Genomic DNA, 25,659 nt, shown 5'->3' with positions numbered 1-25,659 from the left:
AGAGTGATGTGATGGAGTCGAAGAACGTGGTATATTGTGCCGGCGACGAAAGGAATGGAGAATGAGAAGGAATGAATGAATGAATAATTATCGTGTCTTTACGGGATTCGTTTGGATTAATTGAACTGGCAAAATCACGCAATTAAAGGCATTCATTAGTTAATTTGTTAAGTCTTCTTTAAATATTTGTTTTTTTATTTTTTATTTTTATATAGTATCGTGTGAATTTTTTTTTGAATATCAAGTTTTTTAAAAAAAATTTTAAAAATAACCCAGTTTTCAAAAAAATTACAAAAATGTCAGTTTTTTGCTAAATACACCACGTTGTCGCCAGGGGGGTGGCGACAACACTCAAACCCAATACATACTCGCCAGGCCCACTGGCGCCTTCCTTTTAAAATTAGGTGTTGTCGCCACCCCCCCTGGCGACAACACCCCCCTTATTTTTTTTTTCATTTTTTTTTTGTAATTTTTTTCTTTAATATATTTTCTCCTGAATTTTTTTATAGTTTTTTTTTCAACTATTTTTTCAACATTATTTTTTTATATAATGTTTTCGGTAATTTTTTTTCCATGGTGGCGACAACACCCCCCTTATTTTTTTTCTTCATTTTTTTATGTTATTTATTTTCTTTAATATATTTTCTCCTGAATTTTTTTATAGTTTTTTTTTTCAACTATTTTTTCAACATTATTTTTTAATATAATTTTTTCGGTAATTTTTTTTCCATGGGTGCATCCATTATTTTTTTGGTAATGTTTTTTGTGTTGTTGTAACCCATAAAATCTATGAAAAAAGTTCATTCCATTGAAAAAGTAAATTACAAATAGCATCGAAACTAAAAACTATGTTGTGGAGCTAGATCCACGATTGGGACATTTTGTCCTATTATGTCCTACCTCACGACATATACTACACTTCCTCTGCATTTTTTCAGTTACGTCCATCTCGGTTCTAATACGCCTGCTGTTTGGTCGACCGCTTTTATTCCGACGCATTAAATCGTTATGCCAAACTGTTTCCCCCTCGTACACAGGCCAATATGCTTCCATTGCTACCACCGGAAAGTAATTGTCGTATACGTTGAGCAACGTTGATACCTTGTAAATTTCTGATACCAAAGATAATGCATCAAAGTGAGTATGTGAACATGCTGCAAGGACATGAGAGCAAGGCATGCGATATGCTTGAAATTGGCCACAGTCGCACCAACGATCTGGGATATTGACGCGATACTGTTGTCGTGGAAGTCCCTGGTTGTGGTCAATTGTTTCCTTTACACTGAAGGTGTGGCCATGACGGTCGAACTCGGTCACTCGGTGAGTGTTACCCTTGGCAGATTCCTGTTGTATATATTTCATACACACATCGCTGTAGACCTGTTGTGTTTGTAACACTGAATTCCACCGCTTACCTCTTGTGGCGAACAGAGTTGCCATCCGAAAATACGTAGCACTAACCAAGGCAGTTACAGGTAGGTTTCGAATGCCTTTGAAAACCCCGTTCATTGATTCCACAAGATTTGTAGTCATGTGACCCCACCTAGCCCCATCGTCGTATGACCTAGTCCATCTCGCTCTGTCAATGCTGTCAATCCACCTCCCTGCATCTGGATTTGTCAACGCTATTTCTCGGCGGTAGTATTGAAATCCAGGTTGGTTTAAGGCATACCCCGCGTTCACCAAGTGGTTCTTCAAAAATTTATCCTTGATCTCTCTCATAAAATTTTGTGCTATATGCCTAATACAGTAGACATGCTTAGAGGGAGGGTTGTGCCAACCATTTGCCGGATTGTTGTATGCGCTGTCAATAGAAGCGTGCCTGTCAGAAATCAAACAAAGATTAGGTTGTGGAGCGACTCTAGCTCGGAGATTCTTCAGAAAGAAACCCCAAGCAGCAGCTGTTTCCCCTTCTACCAAAGCAAAGGCTATTGGAAAAATGTTGCTATTTCCATCCTGCGCGACCGCCATCAACAAAGTTCCCTTGTATTTCCCATATAGCCACGTTCCATCAATTTGAATAATCGGCTTGCAAAAACCAAAACCGACGATGCATGGTCGAAACGCCCAGAATAGTTTATGGAAGATTCCATTACCTTCGAGAGGGGTTCCGTCCTGGGACTGTGCCGGCAGTGTCTCCAATATACTAACAGTCCCAGGTGAATACAATTGCAGTGCAGCCAGGTAGCGAGGAAGTTGTTGGTACGATTCCTCCCAGTTGCCGTAGACTCTTTCAATTGCTTTCTGTTTCGCCAACCAAGCCTTTCTGTACGAAGGTCTGTATTTGAACACAGAAACGCAATGAGAAATAATTGTCTTCACCTTCAGGGATGGGTCAGTTTCGACCAGAGGAATGATGGTATGACATATCATGTCATGACTGAGTTTTCGATGATCTTGCGCCATGTTAGTGGTGACGCAGGTGTGGGCTTGAGATATCGAACGTATCGGATTGTAGAACATATCGGACGATGGCTCGTCCTCTCCTAAATTAAGCGTTGTGAAATGTGCCGGAGGTGAATATGCATGTGTATCCGGTACTCGATCCGGTACTGGAACTTCTTCGTCACCTTCATCTTCGGATTCACGATTCACCAGCTCATCAACAACATCTTCTATATCAGTTTCTTCGTCAATGACATGCTCGGGTTGTTGTTCGTCATCAACAACAGGATCAATAACTTGTGACTGAATATTTTGCGAAGGAGCATTTTGTTCAACCACTGTGTACAGTTCCAGATAATCATAACCAAAATGTTCATGGGTGAGGAACGTGTTTTGAACCTCTAAGTCAGTTGTTATCTGTGATTGACAGAATATGACTGAGTTGTTAGGTTGAAGAAGGGGTTGTCGGTAAAATATCTGAGACACTTGTTCTCTTATTTTGGATTCGATTTTCCTTTTTAGATAAGAGAAATCTGATTGTCTATTTAGAGCAAAACGTGTTGAGTTTGTGTTTCTAAATAGAAAACTGTTTTTGTCGCAGTGGTATGTCTCACCATTCATATGAACACGAACTTTGAACTGCGAGGTGGATGCCATAATTTTGATATGTGTTTATGAAAGAAGAAATGTGAGAATTGTGTTGTGTTGTAAAAGGAAGTAATGTTTGGGAGAGTTGTGATGGTTGTAAAAAATAGTATGTGAAGTAGTTCCTATATATCATGCAAGAAATCTTACACAAGGGTAATGCATGCAAGAAATGAAACAATAATTCTGCACAAGATTGTAACTTTGACATGACTAATGCATGCCACAAGATAATCTCGTCCCCACCTCTTACACAAGGGTAATGCATGCAAGAAATGAAGCAATAATTCTGCACAAGATAGTAACTTAGACATGACTAATGCATGCCACAAAAGATAGGGCTGCATGCATGAAGATAGGGGGAATCGTTGCAGGAATCTATCAGGAATCGCTTCAGGAATCATTACAGGCGCATGCTAGGGTACAGGAACTCGTTTCGGACGCATGCGGAGGACAGAAAACAGATGGGGACCATGTGGGGCCCTAATTTTTATTCTTCAAAATTATTGTTTATGTTTTTCCCTTGTAAATGAAACCCTAATTGTCCCTCTATAAATTAGGGTTTCTTGTGTGCATCAGTACACACACGAAAAAATGAGATCTCGAATAAGGCCAGATAGCACGCACCGGACTACCGAGCCTCCACCACCTGTAAGGCGTTTGGACTATCAACCTCCCATTGTTCGAAGGAACGGATACGTTATTTTCTCTGCCGTCAAACCTCCCATGCAGGTAATGTTTTGGAACATTCAATCCATGGACCAGCTTAAGAGAACTCTTCTCAGGTTTTTGGAGGGAGAGTGGAGTCAAGGCGAACAAATCAGATCTATCAAGAGACTTAGAACAAGGGGAGGTGCTTTTCTTGAAAGACAGCGTTGGTGGGAGACAATGGAGGACGACATTCAATGCACTCGAATGATGGAGGACAGAGAAGACATTGTCCTAACCGTTGTAATATCCTAGATGTTGCAGTTTCTTTATCATTTCAGCTACTTCTGTACCGTCCAATTAAATGCTCTGAGCATATATTAATGAAATGTTTTTTTAACATTACAAAGTTTCCAATTAGTATTTAAGTTATTAATAATTAGCAAAATTATTTTCCGCGGTATTTCACCCACTATAAATAAAGGTGTGTGTGTGGAGTTGAAGTACCAACTCTTTCTTCATTCTTACTGCAAACACTAAAAATGAACTCAGTTTGGGCTGTCGTTTTTTTTGAGGAAGGTAGTCACATGCGTGTCTGCCTTAACCCCCATTGGAATTTCCAGAGAATTGTTAGAGCCATCAACACTGGGTTTCGTCAACTAGATGGTCCGACCAGAAAAGTTAAACAGATAGATTACCGTTGTCCATACATTACGTTGACGGATAATAATCCAGAAGGCACCTACATGTATTATTGGGACCGTGTGAAAGACGATGTGGACGTGGATCTAATGTTTTGGACACACAGTGGAGAGGTTAACCGAGGCGTTGAAGATCCACTTGTTCTTGCAGTGATACTCGAGTAGTTTAGATTAAGTGTTGTTGTGTTTGTTGCAATGATCGAGCGTGTACTACAAGTTGTTATGTGTTATTTTCTTAGATGTTTTAGTTTCTTTGTTGGTTATTTTCAATGTACCTTTTTAATTAATGAATGAATTAATGTTTTCCATAATATATATATCTGCGCTAGTTTAATAAAAAAGTCTCAAAATCTATTATAATTGTATGTTTTAAATGTATTAAAAATTATGATAATGCATGTCACAAATTATGATAATGAATTAAAATCTATTATAATATAAAATTCTCAAAATCTAACATAAACATGACAAGACCAGACTAATGCATGTCACAAAAGATTCTCGTCCCCACCTCTTACACAAGGCTAATGCATGCAAGAAATGAAGCAATAATTCTGCACAAGATTCAAATATGACATGACTAATGCATGACACAAAAGATTCTCGTCCCCACCTCTTACACAAGGCTAATGCATGCAAGAAATGAAGCACTAATTCTGCACAAGATTCAAATAAGTATATGTGTTAAATGAATTAAAATAAAAATAAAAACATCTAAATAAAAAATAAAAGTATATGATAAATCGGTGCATGCAATGGTTTAACATAATTTAGCATGACAAGAATGCATGCCTCTATAGCAATCTAGTCCCCCCACCACAGACATGACAAGACAAGACACTGCAGGGAATCTCGTCCCCACCACAGACATGACGGGACAAGACAATGCAGGGAATCTCGTCCCCACCACAGACATGACGGGACAAGACACTGCAGGGAATCTCGTCCCCACCACAGACTTGACGGGACAAGACACTGAAGGGAATCTCGTCCCCACCACAGACATGACGGGACAAGACACTGCAAGGAATCTCGTCCCCACCACAGACTTGACGGGACAAGACACTGCAGGGAATCTCGTAATAACCTATGCATTTTGGCTATAAATATGTTCCCAAACTTGTTCATTTTCTTCATCACCTCTTATACTTTCAACAGAGTAACTTATCATCAGTGCAACTTTGTGTTTCATCATCAACAAACATGTCTCTCCTAACTATGGGTCAAGAGCATCGAGGCACCATTGCAAACATTGCCACTTATGTAAGTTTGAGTAAACACTTAATTTTTTTTTACTTAAATTTACTAATTTCAAATACTTATGGGTAATGTTTTTTTTATAGGATGTCACGAGATTTAGGACCCGTGCTGGTAAGATGAATGCTCCTGACCCTTTGATTGTGGACTACGTTAAACGTGCGGGATTTGGTGAGGTAATGAACTTAACACATACCTCAGTTGATATGAAGTTTATATTAGCATTGTGTGAGCGTTGGAGGCCTGAGACTCATACTTTTCACCTTCCAATGGGTGAATGTACCGTCACTCTAGAGGACGTGTACATGTTGTTGGGTCTCAAAACAAATGGAAAGGCAGTGTATGGAAATGTCCAACAACCAAACGCCCTATGCGTCGAATTGTTGGGTGTGGATTTAATAGAGGGTGAGGGGCAACAAAGGGGTAGGGGCCAAGGTATAAAGCTTGCTGGCCTTCAGCAAGCTTATGCTGGGCTTCAATTGGATCAGTTTTCTGACGAAGAAACTATACTGCAGAAAACTAGGATGTAATAAGGATTGCGAAAAGTTTTGCAAGGCTCAACTCCTTCTGTTTTTACACAAAGACAACTGAACGACCCAAATTAGTGAAGTAGAGAAGTTATGAGATCAACAAATAGATTTCCCCTTTGGAATACACGCAAGCTCGAGTGCACTATAAGATGTGTCATGCCTTAACTTGTCGCGTCAATCCACGTATCAGAAGTAAGCAATGAAACATTTAAATGATAAAAATGCATTGAACGCACTTGTTCCCCACTATTTTTTCAACTGACTCCAAGTGTTCCGCTTCCAATTCAAATTGGACGATATACTTGGAGGCCGACCGAAATTACTAAAGGCTTCCCCGAATCTCTTAGTTCCCGGTAAAGCCTTGGGGCAACTGTTTAAGACCAGCCAAAGGCCTAGATAGCTAAGGGTCAATTCATCTCAGTTCACTCCACTTCACCTAAGGTAAAAAGTCAGTTCACACTAAAAGCAAGGTACATTTTCTGATCTCCACTTTTAATTACCATCTTCTTGAATCTTGAACTGACTTGGGCATTGGAGTGTTAACCATGCAGGTCCACTTCGCGTCTTTGTAACAGAGATCAACATCACTGATTCAAGATTCTTCGCTCACCAACTACATCTAATTCTAGTTCCTGGACGCAACACCTATAAACCCTTATATATTCTTTACAAAATTGTTCAATTCTTGATAACATGTGCGGGAAAATATGACCACACCACCATCGATTGTGCTATAGCATCAAACTCATCAAAACGCTTGAGTATCCTATGACGAAGGGGCATCATTACTAACAATCCTAGAGCCATGTGTCGCGACTAACTAGTAAGGCATTGTGAGTTACAAGAAAGACATTTAATGTGTATGTTTCTAATATGCCATTGGCCTCATAACTATCTCGTCCCTTCAACCAAGGGCCAAACTAAGAACCCGCACGACCCTCTCTAAGCAAATTTCTTCACATGCTAAAACTCATTTATTCTATTCATTTTTTTACTTACACTATTTCTTAATCATTGACTGATCTAAGTGTTAAACTTGCAAAAACTTATTGAACCACACATGTGTTCTATTTCAATATATTATCACCTATTTTTTGATTGGGAACAATATTAAACAATGCGGTGCATAAATAAAAATACGTGTAATTAAATAAGTAATGAAAATATAAAAATCGTTAAGAGTTTCACATCGGACAATATATAACCTGAACATATCCTTATAAGTGGGGCAATCCTCACCCTACAAACTGATTTTATAGAGATGAATTAGGCCCAATCACATTTTTTTAATATATATAGTAATAGAGTCTGGTTATAATAAACATTAAAATACCAGGAATAAACGTTTTTCAGAATTGACAGTTAATTTAAGTAGTTTAGTCTTGAACAATAATAGTAGAAACTAATTAATCATACACAAGGTTAAGGTTGACTAGTTTGCATGAAAGCCAAGTGTAGAACAAGGAAAGGATTGCGCATGCTCATCTCATCTCCATCACTTCCACTTAGTGATGTAACTCTTCTTTATCAATAGTTCAATTTTATATTTTATGTCTTGTTTGTTAGCTAAAGATTCATTCAGATAAGCTTAAACCTCTCTCTGGCGTAATCAATAACAAACTGAAAAGAAACATATAAATGGAATGGGTGGGGTTGGCAGTGTACACTTCGAACCACTCAAACCATTCAATTAATATTAAAAAAATCAAACAAAATAATAATGAAAAAATTGGCTTTGTCCACTATGGTTGAAATTAGACACCACATAGATAGTGTTTTTGTTGGAGAAGAACCTAGGTCGTGTATTGATTTTCCACTTGTGGGTTTAGTTTATCTAACACACACCACTTTGCAGCTCAAAAGCAACCACGAGTATAATCAAATCATCATGTAAAATAATTATTTATTCTGCTTAATTAAACTGATAGATACATGTGTGTAACTTTTTTATATATAAGAAGAGATATTCTTCCTCTAAAAGTAAGTTTAAATGACTTATTTCAAATTTTAACTCATTATCTTCATTAAACTAACGGTTTTAATTAATCATTTAATTTAATTATTTTTAAAAGAATTTTTATATAAAAAATCAATTAAAATCGTTAGATTAATGAAAATCAATGATTAAGATCTGAAGTAAGTCTTTTAAATTTACTTTTCGAGTAAGAATATCCCTTTTATATATATATATATATATATATATATATATATATATATATATATATATATATATATATATATATATATAGGGTTATATTGACTCCAAGAGTAAGTGTTCAACACTTACTCCAAATCATAACCATTGATTATCATTAATCCAACGGTTTTAATTAAAGTTTTATATAAAAAAATATTTCCAAAAATAATTAGATTAAATGATCAATTAAAACCGTTAGATTCATGAAAATCAATGGTTATGATTTGGAGTAAGTGTTGAACACTTACTCTTGGAGTCAATATAACCCTCATCTCTCTCTCTCTCTCTCTCTCTCTCTCTCTCTCTCTCTCTCTCTCTCTCTCTCTCTCTCTCTCTCTCTCTCTCTCTCTCTCTCTCTCTCTCTCTCTCTCTCTCTCTCTCTCTCTCTCTCTCTCTCTCTATATATATATATATATATATATATATATATATATATATATATATATATATATATATATATATATATATGAGGAGGGTTATATTTACTCCAGGAGTAAGTTATTATAACTTACTCTAAATCTAAATCATTGATTCTTTTCAATCTAGTGGTTAAAAATAATAAGTAATTAAATGTGGAGAGAGAAAACTATTACTTATTATTTTTAACCATTAGATTGAGAAGAATCAATGGTCTAGATATGAAGTAAGTTATAATAACTTACTCCTGGAGTAAATATAACCCTCCTCTATATATATATATATATATATATATATATATATATATATATATATATATATATATATATATATAACCATTTTTATCATGATGGTGAGGCAAAGGAATTTTGAGTACTGATTTTATTAATAGATTAAAAACTAATGACAATGATGCTTTCAAGCAATTGATACGAGAATTTATAGATTTTTTTTTAAACTCCAGGTTTTCTAAACAATTTAATCAAATTAAAGATTTACACAACAATAATGTTATTGGAAATTTTTGATCAATTTGAAGGAGTTTGAAATGATACTAGGTTGACTATTACTAGACTTATCAACCCATGTGATTGAAGCACATATCATTCTAAGTAAAAATATTGAAAACATCATTTACATATTCCATAGCCACTCCAAGAACGTAGACAGTGGAGCGTGGAGGAGTCTACCTCAAACTTGGCCAGTCCTAGGGGCAAGGACATGAACCTTACTTAGGGGTGGTAAACAGGCATGCCCGTTCTGTTTAGACTCGTCCTGCAAAAGCTCGCAAAAAAAGGCGGACATACTTGAGGGTGCAGGCCTAAAACTTTGGTCCATCCCGCACTTAAAGTGAGGGCAAGGCGAGGCAGGGCAGACCCACGAGAACTACTTTTTAGGCCTAAAAATACAAAAATTCATGTAAATGCATATGCCAGCAAAAGCCCGTGAAAATGGGGTAGGGGCATGGCGGAAATATTAGAGGACATGAGCCTAAACTCTTGCCTTGCCCTGCACTAAAGTGCAGGCAAAATGGGCATGCCCAACGGGCCAAACCCATTTTACCATCTCTCTTTACCTTTGGTCGGAGACGGTTCCTATTGACGTGGACAGTGCATAATAACTCTTCTTAGTCATGGCTAATAATAATGAAACTCTGATTTACACTACAGAGTTCAAAGAAAAGTAAAATCAAAGAAAAGCAAAGCCATAATGGTTTTCACACCCAAAGCAGACAACATCTTGCAACTGCCACGACACAATCTCGCAGCCCACTAGTAAACACTGGCAACGCATCAGAGGCAAACAAAATCTAAATTGCCTACGAGGTAAACAAACCTCATTTTGTAGGAATGACAAATAAGCCTTGATGATGCAGTAACTTGTAACCAACCAGAACTTTAACACAACAATAAAATGGAGCCAAACACTAGTTTTGGACACAAAGTCAAATAAAACCAAGAGTCATTGAGGTAAAAATATGTTATATAAGTATTGTCATTACATCCAAGGCACTAGGAGGTTCGGATGAACAACAATATTAAAAGCCTCTCTAAGCCGCTTATTCTCTGCTTCAAGGGAGGAATATCGATCAATGATCCAGGCATCCAAGATTGAAAGAGAATTGTGGATCTTTGCCTCCTCTTATAAAGCTTGGCATTATCTTGCAAACCGAGCAACTTCTTTTAGACGATAACGCATTTGCACTCCATTTCTTCATACTTACCCTTCCTAGTGCCCCTATCATTGGAAGGGTTTCTAGCAACCAAGACATCCATTTTCCAGCATTAGCCAGAGTTAACAGGGAGGATTCCTGATACATATTGTAGGTGATCTCAAAGAAAAACTCCATTTGTTCTGCCTCTATTGATACAACATAACAACCTCCTTAGGAATGTGAGCAACATAAGAAGGAAGAATGGCAAGCATCTGCAGGAAGGGAGTCACCGATCCTGAAGAAGCACCCCTAGTCAAATTGGTCCATTTGGGAGAGCCTTCATCTTGAGGGAAGTGTTGGTCTTCATCACGAATCCTCTTGATGGGAAAAGGAAACTATGATGTTTTCTCCATAAATAGAGTGGTTACAACATTAGTAAGATGATCCACTCCAAGGGAAACAACAACTGTCTCTACAGTTAGGATGAGAGCAACGATCATAGGAGGGGGCATCATTGTCTGGCCAATAGGGCAAGTCTTGATACCTCAAGCATTGGCGCGGTCGTAAATCATCTTCAATTTATTCATGTTATCTGCAATATGCAATCACACATGTAATTTAAAAATGACTATGAGACTTTATCCTCGCCAAAGATATATCTTCTCTTTATGCGACAAATAGTGCTCACGACCACATGAGTATCAATTTGCTTCTTCTTCAGCTCAGAAGAAGCCACTTCACTGGGGTCGAGCCCTTCTTCATAGCCAACGCCTTAGAACCAGGAACATAGGTCGTTATTCGGCGCTACTTGTTCGGGGAAAGAAGACCTAACCTGGTGGGGGCAAAAATTAACATCGTGATGTAAACGAAGCCAAGACTTCAGGAATATGCTTTTAGAGAAAGAAGGAGATTCAACCAAGGAGTAGTAAAAGGCGATATTAGCATCCGAAGTAAGAGGCTTCACCAATAAGAAGCACCTTAGAAAATTGTTCTAGTCGCGAGTGAAAGGGTGGAACCAAGGATCATCCGGGTAGAAGAAAATAAGCCCTTGGTCACGGTGATCGTTGTGAGAGGTGCACATCATATATAACAAGTTGAAAAAGAGCCCGAGAGAAAGAATGAAAGACTTATTCTCGAAACAATGCTGGAACACCTTCATGTGATCTCAACCTTCCAAATGAAGCTGGGAAGGGGGAACCTTCAAATGCTTCAGGAAAACTACCTCAAAATCATAAAAAGACAGTCACAGTCTTATCATAGTGAATATACATTCATAAAGTATGACCTATTAGTCTTCAAAAGAGTTGTACATTCTTTTCTCCATACCTACAAGAAAAACTGACCAATCTAGAGGGTCGCCGATTGTGATATCAACAGAAGTTATAATTGTTTCCATATTCATAATCGATGGGGTACCCAACACTTCTGCAGCCATCCAACCATACTTGACCGCATCGGCCAACTACATCAACATCGTGCCTTTCCGGGAAGATTCATCTACTTTAAAATGCTCGTCAGGTTTAATCCAAGAAACTTCATCTGGCCTACCCCGCCACTTCGAGTGGACCATAATCCAGCGTCACTAGGTTCATGATTATTGGTTCTCTGGAAAACCTGAACGAAATTGTCAGTGTGTTTTCTCCTCGACTTAGCAGCTTGTATTTTTGCATCAGTTAAAATGGGAGGAGGCTTAGGGACCTCAGTGTGATCCTCCTCTCCACTTTCATATAAAAGAGCTTCAAAAGAGTTAAATGAAGAAGCTCGCTCATCAAGGGAGTTCCCAGACACCTTTTTCGAATAATAATCATCAGTTAGGAATATAACTTTGCGGTTTAGATCACGAGAATGAGGTGGTAAATAAGAATTAAAGGATACCCCCGTCTCCAGATCATGAAGAACATTGCTCTCAAAATCACTCACTAGGTCAACAATACTATCACTCATTTTGGCTAGGAATTGAAAATACTGAAGGTAAAAACTTGAGTTGAGAAAAATGTCGGGTTATATGGGATTGATGGACCGAAGTAAATGAAGAAAGGCAGAGACTTTGATCAAGAAGCTGCACTCGCCAATGAACGCTTTTAGGAAGGAAGACAAAAAGACGTCTAATGATAAGAGCGACTATGAGTGAACTTGAAAGCCAAGAATTAGGAAAATTTCCCCATTGCTCAACTTCTCCTATTTATAGGCAAAAATGATCAAACGATACATATCAACAATGAAAGGGAGCTACAAAATCAACAGATGGATTTTCTCTTGAAAATGTAAATAAAATCGAGAGCACTATAAGCAGCGCCATACCTTAGCTAGTCACGTCAATCCATGCGTCAGAAGGAAGAAGTGAAATGTTTCAATGATGGAAATGCATTCAATACGTTTGTTCTCCACTACTTTTCAACTAACTGCAAACATTTCAGTTCTAGTTCAAATCGAATGACATCTATGAAGGCTGACCACGACCGGTAAAGGCTTCCCTGGTTTCCTTAGTGCTCGACAAAGCCTTGAAGGCAACTATTTTCTGCCTACCAAAGGCCCAAATTGCTGAGGCCCGTTTGGACTCAAATCCACTCCACATGATCCATGGTATAAAAGTCAAATCACACGAAATGCAAGATACACTTTTTGATCTCTAATTTTCACTACACCTCTCTTGAATCTTGAACAGACTTGTGCGTTAGAATGCTAACCTTGCAGACCCACCATACGTCACCGCATTGGAAGTCAACGCCACATGTTCGATAATCCTCATCAAACAATTACATCTGATTCTTATTTTAAAACGAAATATATATATTATATAATATTATATTTTATTAAATATTTATCAAATTATCTAAAATAAAGAATACTTTTTTTCGTTTTTATGTGGATTCGGAGATTTTTAACTTGTTCATGTAATATTTAACAAATCAAACATAATAATAATAATAATAATAATAATAATAATAATAATAATAATAATAATAATAATAATAATAATAATAATGAAAAAATATGGTTGAAAATTGAAATTAGCCACCACATAGATAGTGTTTTTGTTGGAGAAGAACATAGGTGTATCAATCTTCCACTCGTGGGTTTAGTTTATCTAACACATTACTACTTGGCAGCTCAAAAGCAACCACGAGTATCATAAAATCATCATGAAATTAAGATAATTAATTATTCAACATGATTAAGCTGATACTACATATGTGTGTAACTATTTTTTTTAATATAAAATTAACTTTAATGTGTTGCCCAGTAGCCAGTATTTAAATTTTGAGGCCATGCTTTTCTAACCCATCAATGCTCTATTTATATCAATGATGATAAAATATAAAACACGTCTCTGTCAGATAATAAATTTTTATGTCTTTATATTAAGTGAAATTTTCATAAGAAAGAGTGTGAATATTCTGAGATATTAGGATAATGAAAGACAGTGACTTCTCACAATGTTGATAAACAACAGAAATTAATTAATAGGAAAATATTTATTCGATATTATCAATATTTTTATGGGACGCTTCTGCTAAATGCCACCTGGATACTCCGGCTCCGGCTTTACGATAAACCGGCCATATTAGAATAATCTTTTTTTAAAGTGCTTTCAGCCTGGAAAAATACTTACATGAACACAATCATAACACATGTATTTACACACAACCAATCACGTTTTTTTTATTAATTAAAAATTAAAAATAAAATTGTCTCTCTCCTCTTTTATCTCAACCACCCCATGATGCCAATTAAAAACGAAATTAAAATTAAAAAAAATTTATATTCTCTCTCTTTTCATTGGTTGTGCCTAAAAATAAGGATTTAGGTTCGTATCCATGCAAGTATTTTTCTTCAGCGTGAGGTGCAATTAAATTGTTGAGAAAAAGGGTGATGCACTGACAGTGTAAAATATTTTTACACTGTCAATCAATCACCACCCATGTATCCAATTAAACCATTTTTTTATTTAAAAAAAAACTTAATGATATGGTACATTTAAGATTTTCTATTGGATGACAGTGTAAAATTATTTTACACTGTCAGTGCACTACCTTTTAACTCTAAATTGTTCATTGATTTTAAGATAATATAAAATTAAACGATAATATAAAATTAATTTACACTAATCGGATGCATTATTTTTAGTCTCTTTTAATTAATATTTATAATCGTACTAGATTTTGATTTTTTGTCTCAATTTTTTTTTTCATTAAATTTTATAAACCAAAATTATTTTTCTGCATTCTCAAACAATCAAAATAAGAAAATACAAATAAATTATTTGTTATAAAATAAAAAAAAGTTACTTTTTTCACACTAATATTATCAAAATTTTGAAACCTTTTCTTCTGATCTCAACCAATTCTTTTGCCGGTAGAGTGGAGCTTGTGAAATCGGTTATTCAGAGTATGTTAATTCATAGTATGACTATTTATGCGTGGCCTATATCGCTTCTTAGAGACATTGAGCGGGCGATAAAACGTTTTATATGGAGTGGAGATTCTTCTAAAAGTAAAGTCATTACAGTTTCTTGGATGAAAATGTGCATTCCTTTAGCCGAAGGCGGTCTAGGTCTCAGATCTCTTGTCAAACTTAATGAAGCTTATAACCTGAAGCTTGCGTGGGACTGTCTTAATTCGGTGGATTCTTGGGCTGTTTTGTTATGACAACGAATTTTTAGAAACGGTAAATTCATCAACCATCACATTTTTTCATCTATATGGTCTAGTATCAAAACAGAGTTGAGCACTGCTTTGGAGAATTCGGTTTGGTGTTTGGGTAATGGTAAATCTATAAGCCTTTGGTTTGATAGTTGGTGTGGGGATCCTTTGCATCTTGAGGTGCCTGACATGATTTCTTTGGTGGACCATAAAGTGAGTAACATTATTGCGAACGGTAATTGGGATTTTTCTCTTTCTTCTTCTCCCATCCCTTTACCGCTTCAGCCGCGGATTCAAAATTTTCATATTCCCCATGATCTTAGAGAGGATTCAAGGGTTTGGCTGCATTCTTCAAATGGCGAGCTAACTCCAAAAATGTGTTACGATTTCAAGAGACCTAGAGGCATTCTTTTAGATTGGTGGCGTTGGATTTGGTCCAAATCAATTCCTCCTTCAAAATCGTGTATGGTTTGGAAATTGTTGCACAATAAGATAGCCACAGACGATCAATGGAAACGAAGAGGTTTTGCTTTCCCGTCTAGGTGTGATCTTTGTAAAGAAGAAGAAGAAACTTCTCACCACTTGTTTTTTCTCTGCAAGTTTGCTTCTCAGATTTGGGCTTGGGTCGGTTTGATGCTCCGGCTTAATGATTCGATCCATAGTTGGGAAGATGTGAAAAAGATCTTCAACAAGAAGGCAGCAGGTCAGTGTAGAGCATTACATGGTGCTGTTATTATTTTTGTTTTTAATATCATTTGGCAGGCTCGAAACAAGGTACGATTCCAAAACATTAGCACTAGTGTTTCTTATTACATCTCCTGTATTTTGGATGCGGTCTCCATAGCTGGAAATAGCACGGCCGGATCTCACTTGAATATGCAGGATTTCATAATTCTAAAGAGTTTCCGTGTAATCATCCGGCCTCCCCGAGCTCCGCGAATTGTTAAGGTTATTTGGGAACCCCCTCCTAGGAGTTGGGTTAAAATCAATTGTGATGGGGCTTCTGTTGCTCTTTCGGGAAACTCTGCTTGTGGTGGGATTGTGCGTAATAGTGAGGGTGGGTTTCTTGGTGCGTTTGCCATTCGGTTAGGTATTTCTTCTTCGCTCATTGCCAAACTTTCCGGTGCGATGTTTGCAATAGAGTTCGCCCATGAGAATAACTGGAAATATCTTTGGTTGGAAACAGATTCAATGGCGGTTGTCAAGGCCTTCAAGTCTCCGTTTTTGGTTCCTTGGCGTATTAGGAACCGTTGGTTAAACTGTATAAATATAGTTTTTAACTGGAATTTTATAGTCTCTCATATATATAGAGAAGGCAACAGCTGTGCTGATGCTTTTGCTAACTTAGGTCTTAGTTTAATTGATCCTACTTATTATTCTTCTATTCCTGAGAATATTCGTGAAGATTTTGTAAAGAATCGGCTCGGTTTGCCATTCTTTAGGTTCGTCTCTTATTGATAGGGTTTCGGTTTATGTCCCCCCTATCGCTTTTGTATCAATCTTCGTTATTTTAATATAGCTTCATTTAAAAAAAAAGTGAAGCTATGTCATCCTCCATATTTGGAGATCTAACCCTATTTAATTTGATTTCATAGGATATAGATGCATCATGTACCCATGTAACACGTCATTAACAAGTGATTGGTACTGAGCTGGGGTCAGTTTTTCAACGGTCTTCCTTCTTAAGACTATGTATAATAGAGGTATTGAAAAAATTATTCAATAGCTAAATAATTGTAATGGAGTCTTGAATGAAGCGTTGAAAATGATGTGGATTAATTTGTGTCGAAAATATTCAACATGTTAAATGAGGAGGAATTTGAGGCCACTATAATACTTTGCAAAATTTTATTGGTTGTTCTAATTGTTTAGATTTTTATCCCACTTTAACTATTTGAAATTAATTATTTTATTTTAAGTCAATTTTTTATTTATTTTTATTTTCATCAAAATTTATTATTTTTTTCCTCTATAAATAGAGACTTGGTTTATTAGATTTGGACACGGAAAAAAATTGAGATTTTTCTCTCTAATTTTTCTATTTAGCCTCAAGTAAAATCTTGTTTGTAGCACTAACAATCTTTTTAGTAAAATAGATCCCAATAATAACCTTTTAACACACAAAATTCTACTAAAATATAAAATTAGGAAAAATAAATTCAAATAAGTTATTAAATTAAAAAAAATTATTTAACTCTTAATTATTTTAATTTAATTTCAATTGATAATTGTTATTAATATATAATCACAAAAACGAAAATATAAAAGAAAATATGAATATGAAATAAAAGTGGTGGGATATGGTGTTGAATTTTATTAAACAAAAATTATTGTAGTGAGTAAAAGTTGAATGAGTGTTGAATTATTAAGTGGAAAAGAGAGAAGATAATATTGAGTGTAAAAAATGAAAAATTAAGATGTTGAATCCATAAATCATTGTACGGAGAGCAACCTACGTATAGTCATACACATCACTTTTATCAGTCAATTTACCTTAAAAAAATATGAATTGCAATTTCAAAATTTTCAATTATATAAAACCAGTCTAAAAACAATTTATAATAATGTAGTAGATGGCAGGTATATGCCCTAGATAAGGACAAAATTCACTTGATAAATTAATTAACACGAGTCTTTGAGGTTAGACATAGGGCTGAGAATATGACGAATTAACATAGGTGTACAGCCTATTTTATCTAAGGTTAGCCAATTTTTTAAAATAAGAAAATCTAAATTTTTTTATAGTCTATTTAATTAAAAAAATTGAGTCAACAACCATAAAAATATATTTTAAATTTATCTAACTAACCTATTTAAATAAATATAAATAACTTTATTATTATTACATTACTAGCGAATACCATTTTTGGGTTAAAAAAGTGCTAATAAATCTTTAGAGTGTGTTTGGTTTGGAGGAGAAGTTTTGAAGAGAGAAATAGATAAGAGAGAGTGTAAGAAGAGAGAAAAATGTGAGAAATAGAGTAGATTTGATAGATTGTTTGTTATAAGAGAAATATAAGAGAAATAGAAGAGAGAAGTATAATTATTTTTGAAAGTACATAAATACCCTTATATTTAAAAAATAATTTTTTTAATTATTTAAAATACATTTTCTAACAACTCTTTTAAATATGTAGTGATTATTTTCTAACAAAGTAAATTTAAATATTTTATTTTTAATTAAATTAAAAATCAATAATTATTTTTTTAAAATTAAATTTTTTGGTTAGTTATAGAGTAAATCATATATATATATATATATATATATATATATATATATATATATATATATATATATATATATATTAAATCATTAATTTACTCTCGTCAAATTTGTTTTATAAATTAGTTTAATTTATAATTTAATTTTTATTATTGATTATCTATATGCGTTCAAAAGAATAAGTATTTTTTTTGGGTTACACAATAATAAGTATTACTACTATTTATATTATGCAATAAATTGAAAGTAAGCACCTGCATATGGACACCAATCAGTTTAAAGGGTATATGTGGAAAAATAAATGAATAAATTGCTACAGTTTTATTTCTTCGCATGTGAACGCAAAAAGTAAAAAGTGTATGGCCCCACCATTATTTATCTCTCGCCCCTATTTCTTTGATAAACCAAACAGAAGAAATAGTCTATTTCTCACCTTCCTCTCTCCTTTGCATTTCTCTCGTCGCTAATTCATTCAAAACAAACACACTGTTAACGACTAATTAAATGACTCTATTTGTGACCGTTTTAAGTTTTTAGAGCTAGTAAAATAAATTAAAAAAATCTATGACATTTCGATTAAATGTACACGCTATCACGGAGGCATATCATTATTTTTGATAAAAAATATAATAATAATTATATATATTCTTCACTTACAAATAAAATATCAGTTAAATTACATTATTTATAAATTTGCACTATTTGTTTTTTTATAGAAATATATATTTTATTTTTTTAAATAATAAACATGTGAAATGTTTGCTAAAAATAAAATATAATAGGGAAAGAATAATTTATCAAATAAAATTAGAAAATAGAGAAACAAACAAAAAATTAATAGTGATCGAAATTGAGATTAATTACGTGGTCAAAAAATTACAGTTGTTAATTCGGTGGCTAATTTTATTTTGTGACCGATTTAGCGACTTTTAAAATTTTACCGAATTCCAGTGACTAATTCGGTAGTTAGAGTGACCAAATTTTTTTGACCACTAAAAACGAGTTTTTTTAGTAGTGTTACTATATTATATTTTTAATTTTGAATTAAAATATCAAAATAAAGGTTAGTTATTTTGAAAAAGTTATGAAAATAAGTTGAAAAATTCATATGAACAATGTATAAGTTAGTTTCATAAGCTCTCTCAAGTAAATAATATCACAAAAATTATATTATTAGATAAATTCGAATAAGTCAATATAAACAAATATTTAGTCCCGTTTATCTTTTAATTTGTTAGTCTATTTAAACAATTGTAGTTTACTTACCTTTTTACAAATGTTTATGGAATAGGTTTTTAAGTAAGCTAATATGTCAATCAGACTTTCGAAAAAACAATTAAACCTTTAATAGGATACCCACTTTTTAATTTAACATCTATTCGATAAATTAAGTATGCTCTTTTTAATTTAACATACAAAACATTTCAAATTAAATTAAATGGAAAATAACTTAAAAATCTACCCTTTTTTGTGTTACTTGAATTAAAAAAAAGAAAAGGTCAAATCCACATGTTCCGGTTATTCACACCTTTGTTTTGTTTACGCAAAACAATTTTATTGTTTTAATTTAATGGCCTCTAATTCAAACACCCTCACCACTTTTTGTTTCTTCTTAATTTAAACATAATTTTTGATATTTTTAACCTTCTCAATTCTCTTTATCCAATTTTTATCTTTCAATATAATCTTTTCTTTTCACTTTGCTTCTTTCTTCATATAATAAATCCCATCTTTCAAAAGCCACAATTTCACTCTTCCACAAAATTTCTTTTAACAAGGTACGTTTTCGAAACATGAACATTCTTTTCTTTGTTTGTTGTGCATTCACTCTTCCTTTTTCTTTTTTGGTTGCTTGTTTCAATATTGAATTGTATTTTCACAAGTTATTGAATTTTTTATTGCTTCTTCTAATATCGAAAAGAGGTGTGTAACATAAATCATTGTGTCATGTGCAATAGTTGCTTTTCTTCTCCTTTTGGAATGTCAAAAGAACATGATTTTTTTTTTTAAAGTATTGAGAAAAGATTATCAATTGATCACAATCATCTGAGGTGTTTGGTCTTATGGTTAGAACACTTAGAATTGATTATGAACGTATAAAATTAATTTTGATATGTTTAGTGCTCTCAAAGAAAATTAATTCAGTTTTTCAAAATTGACTAAACTTGAAGTTAGAATCGGTAGTAACTTTTGCATATAAACATAATTTTAAAATTTAATTTATCGTTCAACCTTTTTTTTAAAGAATTTTTCCAAACACAAAGAATTTTACCTGCAACTCACATTTAGTCAAAATTAATTTTACAGAATCAATTCACGTAAATTAATTTCTTTTTTACACTAGAATCAAACACACGCTTAATTATTATCGGAAATACACTTATAAAAATTACGTGTGATTTTTCATCTAAAAAAATAGATTTTTTAAACATATTTTTAATAGTACATTTTTGACATTTATAAGGAATTCAGAATTTATCAATAAGGAATATTGTTATTATCAAAACATATTTTTTTTCCCTTTTTATGCTTATTGGGCCTGCTCCTCTATCAAAAACAAATATCCCAAGTTATTGTTATTCATACTCCCACATCTCTACTTACACCCCCACATTCTTTTCTAATTTTCTTTTCCCACACCATACCTCATATGTCCATTTTTTATTTTCATATATATCTATATCTCATTCATCACATTATTTTTTTCTTATATGCAGGCCCTTTTCAATAAATAAACTATAGCAACAAAAAAAACATCATACATGGCAACAAAACCAAAAGATACTAATAGTCTTATGAAGAATAAGGACAAGAAACCCTTATCTTCCAATACTCCTCCAAACTCAACCACAAAAAGAACCTCAAGACCATCATCATCAAGCTCTATAGAGAGTTCCACCTCACAAAACTCATCAGAAAAACAAATCCCAAACTATCTCAAACCAACACTTAGCTCACAACCAAGATCACAATCCTTTAGACTAAGAAATGATAATGTTCCAAACAAACCTAGTTTAAATAGAAGAAGATCTTTTGATAGACCACCTTCACTTTCAAAGGTACCAAAACAAGTTCAACATTCTCCTTCAAGACTACAACATAAACCTCTTGTTAGAAGCATCATCCCTTCTTATAAACCACTTTCAGAAAGAGTCTCATCAAAGACTCCAAAACAAGATACTATCAAGAAGAGTGATTCAAAGAATGTTGCCACAAAGAGTAGTACTAAAGAAGAAACAAAAGAAAAAAAGAATGTTGTTGGAAATGAACCAAAACCGAAGCCGGAATCGGAACCGGAACCGGAAGTTAAAGAGGCAATATCAAATGAAGAGAATATTGGAGAAGTAGAAAAAGTTGAGAGTGTTCAAGAACATGACGAGGTTGAAAATCTTGTACCTGATGTTAATGAATCTCAGGTACAAGATAGTATACCTGAGATTAATGAGTCTCAGGTACATGATATTGCACCTGGGATTAATCCGTCTCAGGTACAAGATATTGTAGATATTCATTCTGATAATGAGAATCAAGGGCATGATCAAAACACTCTACAACTTGAATCTGATTCTGAGAAAGTGAAAGAGGTGATTCCTACGGCGGTGTCGGAAGAAGAAGTAAAAGAAGATCAAACCAAAGATGAAGTTGAAGAGAATGAGAGTGCAAATACAAACCAAGATGAATGCAACATTAACAAGAGTGATGAGCAAGAAACAAACCATTCACCAAAAGAAGAAGTTGTTGATGAGGTTAAAGAAAAAGAACAAGAAGATATAAAAAATGAGGAAGAGTTAGAGAAAGAAGAAGAGTCAAGTGAAGTAATGGAAGTAAAAGAGAAAAATGAGGAAGAGTTGGAGAAGGAAGAAGAATCAAGTGAAGTAGTAATGGAAGTAAAAGAGAAAAATGATGATGAAAAAGTGGAGAATGAGGTTGAAGAAGTTACCAAAGTGGATTCACCAAAGGAAAAGGAAGAAGAAAGTAGTGTGGTGCAAGGGAAGAAAGTGCCTGCTCAAGTTTCCAATGATGTGATTGAAGAAACAGCAAGCAAGTTATTAGAAGAGAGAAGGAATAAGGTGAGAGCATTGGCTGGTGCATTTCAAACTGTCATTGATCATCAAACCACCAAATGAAAGGAGAGTTTTTCATTTGGTTTCATGTGAGAAAGTGAGAACATAAATATTTGTGTAATTAATACCTTTGTGATTAACTTAACATCTAATTCTTAGTAAAATACATGTATCTTAAGCTTTTGTAATTATATATGTACAATAATATTTTCATTTGTTATTATTATGTTATTGGATTGTATACATGTTTTACTTGTTTGTTTAAAAAGGATAAGAAATAGTGTTAGTTATTAGGGCTAGTTTTGATGCTTCATCATAATTAGGAGTCATATTTTTCATTTGTTTTTAGTGTTTGTTTTATGAAATTTGTTGCATGAAAATAAAGAAAGATACTCAAGAAATTTTTGCACCAAGCTTACTCAAGGACAAGAAATGAGCTTGTCTTTGTAGGATTGAACCAAGCTCAATTATGATGGAGTGTTTAAAATAAAGTTTCTAATTTCAAATGATCTCATTTATATTAGATCAATTTTTTAAATGTGTTTTTAATTCGAGTCAAATTACGTGTAATTTTATTTTAAGTTCATAATTAATTCAAACTACACCACAATTTCTTATGTACGACCTAATTGCAGAGCTTGATGGATTATGGATTAATAATAATTCAGGATTTTATCGAGACAATAATGTTTTTGTAAGTATTTTACACTATTATACACATCAATTGAGAGGTTAAAATTTGTATGCCAAGAAGTGAGGTCGTCCTCAAATTGATAGGTGGCTCTCCTTTAAAGCAATATGTTAGATATGTGTGGTTCCTCCTATGTATGGATGTTTGTTTTTTTAATGTGAGTTACAATACCCTTTAATAACATCAAGGTAGAGGTTCTCAGATACCTAAAGATTCTAAATACAAGAAGAGCTCATCTTTTTTTAACACATTCTTTCATTTATTCCATTTAATAATTTCAAGGATAAGTTCTTTTTTGTTGTTCCCCTCAACTATATCGCACACGAGACATTATAAAAGATCCATGAAAGAGCGCTTTTAGAGGACACAACTTGGAGAGGCACAGAGGTAGCTTAAAGGCTAATGTCTCTGATGATTCGGTCAAGACACCATTGAGCATCGAGGAGAATAAAGAATGCTCTACTGAGCGTGGGTGTTCTTATAATAGGCTACATTGTGAGGACAAGTTCCCCAAATGGTGGTTGCAGAGCCATTTTCTCATCTTTTTGGAACATACATCTACAAGGAAGCCGACCACTCTGTTAAGGAACTAAGGTTGGAGAAAAGACTAGTTAAGTTTGTACACGACTTTGAGTGTGACGTGAAAGTTGATCTTAAGGGTGGTTCCCCACTCAAAAAGAAACTTTGATACATAGAAGTTAGTTTAATGCTTAAATTGAGTGATAAAAAGGAGAGGAAAGAGATATTTGATGATGAGCGATTCACATTTCCATTTTATTATTTTCATGTAAACTTGTTGCCATTTTTGTAACTTGATGTGTTTTATTTATTTGCAAACGATGTGAGCACATTGCTGAGGATGATGATGAGGAGAAATTGAGGGAAAACACCTCTTTATTGACAATTTTTCAAGTGTCATCTTCATAGATTGCTGGTCCTAAATGGAACATTTAGTATCATTCAAACTTACACTACATTTTGAATTTTGGCATAATTTTGATACATGATTTAATTTGGGTGAAAAGTCAGGTATGTAAAGAACATTTATAATAAAGAAATTGGGAGAAAACTTGCCATTCCAATGTGTTCGGTTAAGGAAAATTGTTAATTTGACAACTTAACATTTACAGGATTGATTTCCTTATAAGAATGGAACCGAGATATTAAGGAGTGTAACACCCCTTTTTATACCCCAAAATATTTAACATATAATCAGAGAATAGCATGCATATAATTCAAAAGGGCGTCACATCGATGTCTTAAAAAATTAAATAAATAAAAGCCTTTAAAAAAAACTGACAGCATTTATCTATACAACACAATACACCTGGTCATTTTAATAACACTTAATATAAAATCACAATTTAACCTGGATATGCATTTACAGCGGAAATATGATACTCATGTGATTCATAATGATTCATGTCCCATACCATGATCATACATCGACTAATGGTCTCAATTCAACATAAGATAAACTCAGAATGTTTGGCTTATAAGCCTCTCAAAACGACAAGCAACCAACAAAAGTTCACAAGTCATAGCATAATACATGAGCAAATATAACATGAGTTCAATACTCCTAATCTACCCAGTGTTTCATGACCAGAGCATCGACTCACTACCTAGTCTCCAATAACCAAGGAAGGACCTCCGACTAGGTCACACGCGGCTACTAAACTCCAGGACCTGCATGTCGCCAAACGAGGGCAACATTAAAACAGAAGGGTGAGAATACGAACCATTATGAAGAAAGTATAACGGAATACAATGGTTAAATCAACACTTCAAGTAATTAATCACACTATGTATAACCATGTAGATAATAGTAATCAACCCATATTTCACATGTTATCAAGTATACAACAAACTTAAAGAGTATAATTTTTCAATTCTACTATTATATTCTCAATTTACATACACAACCATAATTATCACATATTCACACATTTAATCAAATACGTATTCAAACCTCACTCGTTTCAATTATCAAACTCATACACATATCACCACTACATCAACTTCACATATTCAATTATCGCATAATTTTAATGTGACTCAATGCAAGATATGTGACGCTATGCATGTGGTACCGAATTGTGAACCCAAAGTTTCACCGCCTCCCGATTCAATATCTAGAATCTAGGTCACGCTTCCGATCCGGACAAGACCAAAGCCCACCAAAATGTAAACATATAGTTTACCGCTTCCGATTCACTCTAGAATCTAAGCCTCGCTTTTGCTTCAAAGCAAACCACCTTTGTTTCAAGGCATGCCATGACATGAATGTATGTACAATGTTAACAAACATATGCAATTAAGATTATCTCATCAATCTTAACTTATCGCATACCCATAATAGTTCAACTCTATGAATTATATATCAATTGTACACAACATTCACAACACATTGATATCAATCCACATAATAGAAACAATATTCAATTATGATTCACCAAAATACAATTAACACTGGCAAACCATACTATCTCATGTTAATTCATATCGTAACAAAATATAAGAATACACTTCTAAACCAAGTATCAATTCATTAGTATTTGGTCAAAATACAATTACGGTCAACTTTCTAAAATACCGTAAGTT

The 25,659-nt window shown here is 34.0% G+C and overlaps 1 protein-coding gene across 1 annotated transcript; it reads left to right on the top strand.

The window, feature by feature from the left end:
* The first annotated feature begins 19,960 nt into the window (after positions 1–19,960).
* On the top strand, positions 19,961–22,610 carry LOC131655050 (DEK domain-containing chromatin-associated protein 4-like). Its single transcript, XM_058924956.1, has 2 exons — positions 19,961–20,078; positions 21,018–22,610. Exon 2 carries the CDS (start codon positions 21,063–21,065, stop codon positions 22,425–22,427), a length of 1,365 nt encoding a protein of 454 aa, XP_058780939.1. The 5' UTR covers positions 19,961–20,078; positions 21,018–21,062; the 3' UTR covers positions 22,428–22,610.
* Positions 22,611–25,659: the final 3,049 nt, after the last annotated feature.

The sequence above is a fragment of the Vicia villosa genome, linkage group LG3 (genome assembly GCF_029867415.1).
Source record: "Vicia villosa cultivar HV-30 ecotype Madison, WI linkage group LG3, Vvil1.0, whole genome shotgun sequence".
Taxonomy (NCBI): domain Eukaryota; kingdom Viridiplantae; phylum Streptophyta; class Magnoliopsida; order Fabales; family Fabaceae; genus Vicia; species Vicia villosa.
Note: the sequence above shows the minus strand (reverse complement) of the source record. Positions and strands in the feature narration are given on the sequence as shown.